We start from the raw sequence: 10496 nt of genomic DNA on the forward strand, positions 1-10496 counted from the left end.
TTTTATGATTTTCTTATTTTTATTCTTAAACCTTCCTCTTTTATGTATTCTTAAACATTTTACAGTTTTCTATTGCTATCAAGAATCATTCAGAATATCTCGATATTAAATCCGATAGAGTCTAAAGCTGAAGTCTCATTTATGTCGATGGCGAATCGGATAAAAATGGTATCATTCAACCCATGAAGCATTTCTAGGCACTCTTGATATCTCAAGAGCCTTTATATGTGAACGATGTATCCAAGCGTGTATTTGCGATGACGATAGCGAGCTCCGTCTCGTGTTCACGTCCAATTTAATTCCGACGATGTCTCTCATTGTTCGCAGAAGCCGCGGCGGTGCGAAGAACCGAGTGTCGGCGTGAGAAACGATGAACGAATCGGGACGAGCCGGGAACGAAGCGGTGCGATAATAATAATATGTGGACGACGCGGCCACGAACTAGGCGAAAGTGGCGACAACCGTCGACCCCGTCTTGCAGAGAACGTGACAATCGACGGTGGAATCACCGTCGGGACGGCTTCCGTATCATCTACTCGGTGATTCTGGCGGCCTGCATGGCGACGCAGGAAGCGAGGGGTGCTAAGTGTCCACCACCGGACACAATACCCGGATGCCCGTGTTACAACTTCGAAAACGGCGGTCTGTTCCTGGAGTGCGCAGGTGCCACCGAGGAGTCCCTCAGGAACGCTTTGTCCGGCGTGATACATGCTGCCGGCGAGGAAGGTAAACCGCCCACGATACAACACGCAAAAAGCGGGGAGAACACGTATTTCGCTCGCATACATAAGTAGAAACAGCCACTGTATAGCGATACGTAGCTACGTAAAACGATGGTAACGTTATACTGGCGGGGACAGCTGTGGCACAAAATAACAAAAAACGGAAAAACTCAAGAGATCGTTTTAGTATCTGCAAATAATTAATAAGCTACATACCTTGTTAGATTTCGTTTCTTTTTTTTTTCTTTTCTTAGCCGTCAGTTTTCAAATGTCAAACAGCTTGACATTTAAATCCACTAAGATATATCTTAAAATATATCTTAAAATAACATATTTTTGGAGTACCTCTCTTTTGCAAAAACGTTTAATTTTTCTTACCTAGTAGAAAATATTTTAGATTAATCCGCTACATTTAAGAAGATAATGCAATTTATTAATACTCGTTCTTCTTTAATCTTATATATTTTCATTTCAAAATTTCAAGAAAGGCTTCTGAAACTATTTATTTAAATTCTGTGTGCTACTTGTGTTACATTTTATATTTCGCAGATTTCCAGTTTTTAATGATAAAAATTCTCACAACATGTATATTTATTGAAAACATGATTTGTCCTTTTATTTATACTTATCGATATTCGATAAAAATATTTTATAAGTATCCGGTAAAAAATACCAAAAATGAAAAGAAGAATTTAACATTGCATTTCGCAATTATAACTTGCAAAGCGTGTCAGTGACTTTGACTGAAATATCTCGGAATTGTTCTAGGGGCGCTCGTTCAATCATTGAGCGTGTACGAATTGGATCGGAAAGTAGAGGAACTTCGGTCCGCTGCTTTCCCGGCAGGCTCGCAAATTAGGCATCTGCAAATATCGCATTCCGCGATCCGCGAAATAAGCGAGGATGCTTTTACGCGACTCAGTAAAAGCCTGGAATCCTTGGCACTCGTATCCGGTCGACTACCTCACGTACCTCAAAAGGCTATGGCTTCGCTGAGCCTACTCAAAGCGTTGGACCTGGAGGCCAACCTCGTTTACGAGCTGCCTAGCTTCAGTTTCTTTGGACTCGCATTAATTAAACTGAACCTGAAGGGTAATCAAATCATGAAAATTTCGGAGTACGCCTTTGCTGGACTCGAGGGTACTTTAAAGGATCTGGATCTAGCGGAGAACAAGATCAGAGTATTCCCCATGACATCCTTAAGAAGATTAGAACATCTCACGTCCTTGAGGCTTGCTTGGAACGAGATATCCCAGCTCCCAGAGGACGGCTATTCCAGGCTAGACGCCTTAAACTTCCTCGATCTCAGTAGCAACAATTTCAAGGACATTCCGCTCAATTGCTTTCGCTGCTGTCCGTCCCTAAAGACCCTCTCGCTTTATTACAACGCGGTCGAGTCGGTCGACAAGGATGCCTTTATATCGTTGATCGATCTCGAGTCGATAGACCTTAGCCACAACAAGATCGTATTTCTTGACGTGGCCACCTTCCGTGCCAATCAAAAGCTCAGGTCGATCGATCTCAGCCACAATCACATACACTATATCCGGGGCGTGTTCTCGAGGCTGCCCGAGTTGAAGGAGCTCTTCCTGGCGGAGAATAACATTCTCGAAATACCGGCGGAAACATTCGCCGGTAGCACGAGCCTTTCGGTCGTATACCTCCAACAAAACGCCATCAGAAGGATCGATGCGCGCGGCCTGGCGACGCTCGGTCAATTAGCACAGCTACATTTAAGCGGAAATTACATCGAGAAAGTGCCGCGTGATTTTCTCGAGCACTGTGAAAACCTCTCGACTCTGTCATTAGACGGTAATAACATCCGCGAGCTTGAAGTAGGCACGTTTGCCAAGGCGAAGCAGCTGCGCGAGCTCCGGCTACAGGATAATCAGATCACCGAGGTGAAACGTGGCGTGTTCGCACCGTTGCCATCGCTCCTTGAGTTACATTTGCAAAACAACGCCATCACGGATATGGAAACCGGCGCGCTGAGATCTCTACACAGTCTGCAACATGTGAATCTACAGGGTAATCTTCTAGCGGTGCTCGGTGATGTGTTCCAAGTGTCGAACGACGTCGGTCAGAGCGAAAACAGCGGTAGCTCTTTGGTTTCCATTCAGCTAGATAACAATGGACTCGGCGTCCTACACAATGACTCATTAAGGGGCCAGGCCTCGGTCAGGATCATGTGGCTCGGACATAATAGGCTGACTCGTCTTCAAGCCCCATTGTTCCGAGACCTGTTGCTAGTTGAACGTCTGTATCTCACGAATAATTCTATCTCGCGGATAGAAGATACCGCTTTCAAACCAATGCAAGCACTTAAATTCCTGGAGCTCAGTATGAACCGATTAAGCCATGTGACCGTAAAGACATTTTCGGAGCTCCACGAGCTAGAAGAGCTCTATCTGCAGGACAACGGTTTACGCCGTTTAGATCCTTACGCCTTGACGGCCCTCAAAAGACTGCGCATCCTCGATCTGGCTAACAATCATTTGAACGTGTTACACGATAAGATCTTCCAGGAGGGATTGCCGATCAGAACACTCAACTTGAAGAATTGCACCGTCAGCGTGATCGAGAACGGTGCCTTTCGCGGACTGAACAATCTCTACGAACTAAATCTCGAGCACAATCATTTCACTGCCACGGCATTAGACCGCCTAGATATACCAGGATTAAGAGTTTTAAGAATATCATACAACAACTTCAGTCAAATTAACGCGAACTCCTTGGACGGTTTGCCATCTCTTCAACATCTGGCGATGGACTCGTCGCAAATCTACAGAATGCCGGCCGAAATCTTTTCAAAGAATAAGAATCTGGGGAAGCTATTGCTCAGTAACAATTTACTCAGGGTACTGCCAGCAACATTGTTCCTGGGGCTCGAAGCGCTCAAGGAGGTCAAGCTTGATGGCAACAGGTTCCAAGAGGTTCCGTACGATGTGTTCGCGAATGCCACTACGATAGAATTCCTCTCTCTGGCCAACAACGTTCTTCACCGCGTGGACATGTCGCGATTAAACGGATTGACCAGTTTACGAGAACTCGACCTACGCGGCAATAACATTGCGTCTCTCACTGGTTTCGCCTCTGTCAATTTCTCCCGCCTGATATCCGTGGATCTGAGTCACAATCACTTAACGGCTCTTCCGGCGAATTTCTTCGCTCGCTCGAATATGCTGCGGAAGATCGAGCTCGCAGCTAATAAGTTTCGGCAAATACCTGCCGTTGCACTCTCGGCGCAAAATATACCCGGTCTAACCTGGCTGAACGTCACGGCTAATCCCCTCGTGAGAATACACGAGATCAGCTCGGAGGCGAAGTATCCAGCTCTTCAAGAAATTCACATCTCCGGGACGAACTTAACAATAGTTACTAGCCAAGACTTCGAGGCGTTTCCCGCGTTGATGCACCTCTTCATGGGTAGTAATATGATATCCAGAGTGTCGCCCAGTGCATTTCGCAGCCTCTCGAATTTACTTACCCTGGATCTTAGTATCAATGAACTGGAGTTATTACCGCAAGAAAGATTGAAAGGGTTGGAACACCTCAGACTGCTGAATCTCACGCACAATCGTTTAAAAGAGCTCGAGGACTTCCCGCCTGACCTTAAAGCTTTGCAAGTGCTCGATCTTTCGTACAATCAGATAAGCGGAGTGGGAAAGGGCACGTTCCAGCATTTGGAGAATTTAGCTGAACTACACCTCTACGGCAACTGGATATCGTCGATCTCCCCAGACGCGTTCAAGCCGCTGAAGAAGCTCAGGATTTTAGATCTAAGTAGAAACTACTTAGCGAACTTACCGCTGAATGCCTTTCGACCACTTGAAACGCAAATACGGAGTTTACGGGCCGAGGGTAAGTACGATTTATTATTGTATTCATATGTGTTTCGATTTCACCATATACGCATTTATGTTGAAAGTTTATTCGCTTACGATTTATAAGAAGTTGCGAAAATAATTATATAAAAAGAAACCGTGAGACATGATGTCTTTATTATAATCTATATTTAAATTTTTGTAAGATGAACTGTATTTATCTTTCCAATTCTCATCTTTTTAAGAGATAGATAAAAACAAAAGATCAATTGAACGAATAAAATAAAGGTGAAAAACATAATTTATTAACGTAAAATCTTAAAATAGTAATAGAATATACTAACATACTAATAACAAAACACAGGAAAGTATTTCCCTCCAATTTTGATAAATTTTTAATATGTTGTCCAGGCTGAAATAAGGAGCACATATTTTCTCTATATACTTGTTTGACAAAAATCGACACTAAAAAATGAAAAAAATTTTTTTAAGTAAAAATTAAGTGGTTTTGAAAATACTTTATAATATATAAAAAAAAATTTTTTAATTTTTATTTTTTATAATAGACAAAAATTTTTTTTATTTAAAAGGATTTTTTCCATCTCTTATAGTTTTGTCAATTATTCGCTTTGAACAAAACTAATCGATTTAGTATTTCACCTCCTAAAAGTGTCGAAAAGTGCGTATGAGCTCGTATAAAAAATTTATATTTCTAAAAGCTCATTAAAATAGAAAGAGAACGTTTCTCTGTGTTTTCTTGCAAGTCATCTTCAGCTTTTCTCAGAGCCACATTCTGTAGTCATTTCCTGTATAAAGTATTTATACGTTTTGAGAGTTATTCGGTTTATTGCATGAAAAAAATTCTCTTACACATTTGACGATATTACTTACACGTATAATATAAGCACACGTGACGCCATTCACACGGATCGTATCGCGTTATGTTCGACAATAGCAATCTCAGCCGGTGAGATGATTGGTCGCATGCAAAACTCACTACCGGTATATCTTCGCATGCGAGCAAATTCGACTCATAGCCGAAAATAGCCCCGCCGGGTAGTTACACTCGGAACTCCTCAACGTCGAGTGAACGATATGAACACAGAGCACACAATCACGAGCAACGTTGCAAAATATCATGTGCTATTCAGCCGCAGGGAATGGCTATAGAGTCATGGTAATTCAGGGTACCGTAAACGTCGTAGTGCTTACGGCAAAATTCAAATACTCCGAGATTTCGTAATTCACAAGATCTTCTTGGTGATCATGACGTCGTAGCGCGATAAAACTTTTCAAAGACCACCGAAACGAATGCCCGATAGACCTATAAAACGTCGAGATCAGACTCTTTCATAAGATAATCACAAACATTAAAATCCGCGCAGAGAATCCACTGCACTGCGACTGCGAGTCCCAAGAGCTTTGGGAATGGCTGCGCGACCACCAGAAGCTGGTCGGCGGAGGGATGAACCGAAATCGCGGGGGCGGACTAAGAATGAACGACGTGGACGGTGGTTTGTTGAGATGCGAGCAACCGCCAGAGCTGCGCGGACTGGTCTTCCTGGATCTGGACCCGCACGCCTTCTGCACCGCGCCCTTGGTCCTGAAATTGGCTATTCAGGACATTCAGCCCTTCTCCGTCCTGGTATCGTGGCAGAGCAGGAATCATTCTGGCCTGCGTGGTTACCAGGTGGCCTATCACGCCTTGGATAATGTCGACGAGGTACCGAAAAACAGACACTCTCATTGTGTGTAGCGCACATGGCGATGTCATCACTAAAAAGCGAGCACGGGTACAACACGAAGCATAAATCGAACGGGTGGGGCAGATAAAATGTAAAGTGTAAACGGCGTTTGATTCAATCGATATAGCCGAGTACCTCGCTGTCTATCCTTCTCTTTCTCTCTCTCGACGAAGCTGTAGCTCATCCTTCACAAAAACGTGCCGTCACATCCAACACTGTCCTCGCTGATCGATCGGTGGGAGCGCGCAAAAAAGCGACGCGGCGTTTCGCCTGGATTAAGTATTTTCGTCACTCCGAAAGAAATCGAATTTATCCATTTTTAGTAATTACAGCAGGATAATGGCGGTATGCTCATCGCTATGCACTCATTATTCCACAAGCGAGAATTTTGCGTTACATTATTTCAGCAACGGAAAAAAGGAAATTCTTTAGAGTATACATAATCTATATATATATATATATATATTCTATACAAATACAAATTAAATAAGTACAAATATATATATTATATATACATATATAAAACACACACACACACACACACACACATATATGTATGTATAATGAAAAAGAAAGGAGGTGCCCGATAAAATATGATTCCGCTGAAAATCGCTCCAAGTCATTCAGCGATAGTTTCGCACGCCTTCATATGATTAATAAGCCCAACCAAAATGTATGTATATGCGATATATGTATATTTCTTTACTTATTTGATTTATTCATATAGCGGTCTAGGGTAATTTATTATTGAAAAGCATTAATATTTCCTATAAAAAAAATATATTTTATAGAAATATTATTTTAAACAATAATATCATTAAGATCCTCGACTGGTTCTTTATTTATTTGATTTATTAATGCTTCTTTTCTTACAATTAGTTAATAAAAATAAATAAAGAGCTACAGAACATTATATACATACATATATATATATATATATATATGTATATATTTATAAAAATTGAATTTCTTATACACTTTAATATGTCACTTTCTTTTAAATTTATTCAAAGTCCTCGAAAATGTAAGCGTCACTTTTATCGCTCTAAATTCTAGGTACGTGCCAAAATACTCGAGCCAAACGCGCGCTCAGTGAAACTGTCGAAACTGTCGCCGAACACCCGCTACCTGATCTGTGTATTCGGTCTTGGTAATTGGATGACGTCACGGATGGAGGATGGCCCGATGGAGCAGCTCAATTTCACGCAGGTCGAAATACTCGCGTCCACACCGAGCTCGCAGATGACGGATTCCTCGACCAGCCGTTGCACCGAGGTGAAGACATTGGACGCGCCAGACGCAATAATTAGCAGCGATGGCTCGGCCATGGGCGATGTTGGTAGTGTCAGCAACTTCTTGACGAGACGGTTAGGCCTGATAGTAGGCTGTTGCATGGGTTTCATTGTTTTCCTCCTGCTGGTATCTGTCTTGGGTTACCTCAAGGTGAAGAAGCAACGGGAGGCAGTCAAGAGGGAACAGCAACCGATACCGCCGGAGTACATATCGTATAGACACTTCAGCATACAGAGCGGCGAAGCCGGCCACACCGCTGCCAGGCAAACCAGCCAGGACGGTCAGCACACGAACTTCATCAACAACACCACGCTGAATGTATGAGAAAAGCCGCGGAACTCCCGACTCGTGGAGGTTTCGAACGTGTAAGCAAAGCTCGAGCAATCCGAGCATGTTAACTGGTTCGAAGGCCTCCTCGACTCGTGGAAGTTTCGAGTTCACGCATCAGAGAGCCTCAAACGGACAATGTCGATTTTCGACACGACCGCCGAACTGTCTTATAAACTGATAAATTGTCGCAATTAGCAGTGCTGTGCGCTCAAGTGATAAGCGCTGAAAGTGCTATAATTGACTCGACGAATGCTCGATGCAGAGCGTCATTTTTCGAGAAGTATCACTACCAAAAAACTGGCCATGCCAGATCTCCGCGTTAATGGCAACGAAGAGTTCAAGCGAGTGAGTATGCGTGTACGTGAGTGAATGCACGAGCGAATGGGAATCTTTATCAAAGTAATAGAGCATTTTATAAAGGATTTTCTACGAGTCTGAATTCGGTTCCAAGTAGCTTTAATCACTTCACGTGGCATCGTATCGAACGAGCGCGATCGAGCGGATGAAAGGTCTCGTAAGAATTGTACAGAACAGAAAATTGATGATAGATTTCGATGATGTACGAGCGATGTTGGCTACACGTGCAGTTCTCATGTACTCTTAAAAAATCTTATAAGTTTTGAACAAGACAAGAAATATCGTACTCTCTAATCTTTGCGATGAAGAAAATTTGTAAAAAAGTACGTCAAATTCGACCAAACCGCTATCAAATTTTGCTTTAGGTCTTTATTGGATTGAGATCTTCGAAAAGTATTAGTAATGTGAAGCATTTCAAATCAATACGCGCGGTCTGACAGACGATCAGAAAGATGTCGCGTCATACATGTACATACATAGAACATAAAATATATCGACATCAAGCAGATACATGAAGCTATCCTGAACATAATGAGTGTCATTTTATCCGCAAGAAATCGATCGAATTCGCGGACGGCGAACAGTGCTTTAGAGAAGGAGGAAACAATTCTCTTTACAATATATAAAGCTTAAAACACAATTCCAAATTACAAACGATAGAAACAGAGAATGACAAATGTCGACCAAAAATTGTGTATACCAGAATTATACAGTACAATTTCTGATAGGTTGAAATGTATCATTCCCTGTTTCTATTGCCTGTGCTTTTCAATTGTGTCCAGTCTTCTTCAAGAAATATGAAATTTTGAGGAGTGTGTATGAAACTCGATCTCGAAATTCGCGCGTGCTTCCTGACAGCTATAAATGACAACGGGGGGAAATAGACGATAGATGAACTTTTGCTTCCGTGTAACACACGACACGCATTTGCTGAACGATTTACGACTAAACACTGCGTTATTACGTACCGCCCCCAGGGCCGCCGCACGCGAATGAGATCGGACGGGTGTGAAGTGGCTATTGTGTTTTCTTAATGGCTCGGCAAACCGCGCGGTTTAGAACGTCACACGCGCGCCGATCTCGCGAAATGGCGCGCCATTTTGCGGTGAACGCCCGCGGTACGACGGTACCATCAATTTCCGATTGGGCCGCGTGCAGATCATCAGAGCGACGGGACGGAGGGGAAAAATTGCTCATCCCTGCGAACGATCGATTGTGCGGATTTCAGATCCTCTGGCGATGAGAGGGTAACAGTTGTAAAAGAAAAAAAACAGAAAAAAAAATGAAAGAAAAGTGTAAATTTAAAAGAAGCTATTCCAGGTAGCAAGTCAAAGTCATTTTGACGATATTTTGACGTGTCATAAATGTTATGTAACGTCAAAAATCACAACAATAACGTCTGCTTGCTACTTGGCATTCTACGTCCGATTAGCGTTTCAGCGCGAGTTTGTAAAGTATAAGATACGAGAGCATTCGATAGTTGGATGCTTTCTATTTAATGACTCGAGTCAACACAAACATCATTCTATCTTTCTTGTTATTTAATGAATAACAAAAAAGATAGAACGACACTCGTATCACCAAATGGAAAGCATCAAATAAACATTTCTTTCAGCGAACATCAAGATATAAATAATTTTTTTATTATACCTATTTGCCGCAAGCGAATAAATTCTTCCAAAATTCTCGAAAATAAACGATGTACTCTGTTTATTAGTCAAGAAGTATGATATTCTGTCTAACGTCTGTAGACGATTAATAAAGACGCGCAGATAAGTCAGATATTAAAATTATACACGAATCTGTTTTAAGTTTTTATGTATCCCTTCTAGGTCAAATATTTGTGTCTGAACGCTAGCAACTATCGGAGAATCGGCGTTTAAGGTGACGTTCTGAGGATCGTGTTTAGAATCTATAAATATACGTGAAATACGATTGTATATAGATACACAGTATCGGGCAATTATGTATTCAGTGGCTAAGGATGTCGATATCACCGAAGGTTATTATCGTAAAAATTCTGATGATCTCTTAAATAGCGAAACAACAATAGTAGTTGAATTAGCATCGGCGCGTCGATTCTCCCTCGATTTTCAGGAGGCCAACGATGCCGGATCCATCAGAACTTTTATCGCAGTATCGATACGCGATGGACCGATGTAACGCATTTTCCATTAGGAATGAATGACGCGCGCGGACGGTGCGTTTTTTTTCGGGATTCAATT

The 10496-nt window shown here is 42.2% G+C and overlaps 1 protein-coding gene across 1 annotated transcript; it reads left to right on the forward strand.

Moving 5' to 3' along the window:
* The first annotated feature begins 350 nt into the window (after positions 1-350).
* LOC108766216 (protein artichoke) lies at positions 351-9813 on the forward strand. Its single transcript, XM_018515380.1, has 4 exons — positions 351-726; positions 1491-4583; positions 5932-6269; positions 7348-9813. The coding sequence occupies exons 1-4, from the start codon at positions 420-422 to the stop codon at positions 7906-7908; spliced, it is 4299 nt and encodes a 1432-aa protein (XP_018370882.1). The 5' UTR covers positions 351-419; the 3' UTR covers positions 7909-9813.
* The last annotated feature ends 683 nt before the right edge of the window (positions 9814-10496 follow it).

The sequence above is a fragment of the Trachymyrmex cornetzi genome, unplaced genomic scaffold (genome assembly GCF_001594075.2).
Source record: "Trachymyrmex cornetzi isolate Tcor2-1 unplaced genomic scaffold, Tcor1.1 scaffold576, whole genome shotgun sequence".
NCBI lineage: Eukaryota > Metazoa > Arthropoda > Insecta > Hymenoptera > Formicidae > Trachymyrmex > Trachymyrmex cornetzi.

What these genes read in the sequence shown, in the direction of transcription:
- LOC108766216 (XM_018515380.1), top strand. Translation starts at nt 420, where the DNA reads ATGTGGACGACGCGGCCACGAACTAGGCGAAAGTGGCGACAACCGTCG. An exon ending in ACGGAGTTTACGGGCCGAGG is followed by an intron (nt 4,584 to 5,931) that starts GTAAGTACGATT and finishes AAATCCGCGCAG; the next exon opens with AGAATCCACTGCACTGCGAC. An exon ending in CCTTGGATAATGTCGACGAG is followed by an intron (nt 6,270 to 7,347) that starts GTACCGAAAAAC and finishes TCTAAATTCTAG; the next exon opens with GTACGTGCCAAAATACTCGA.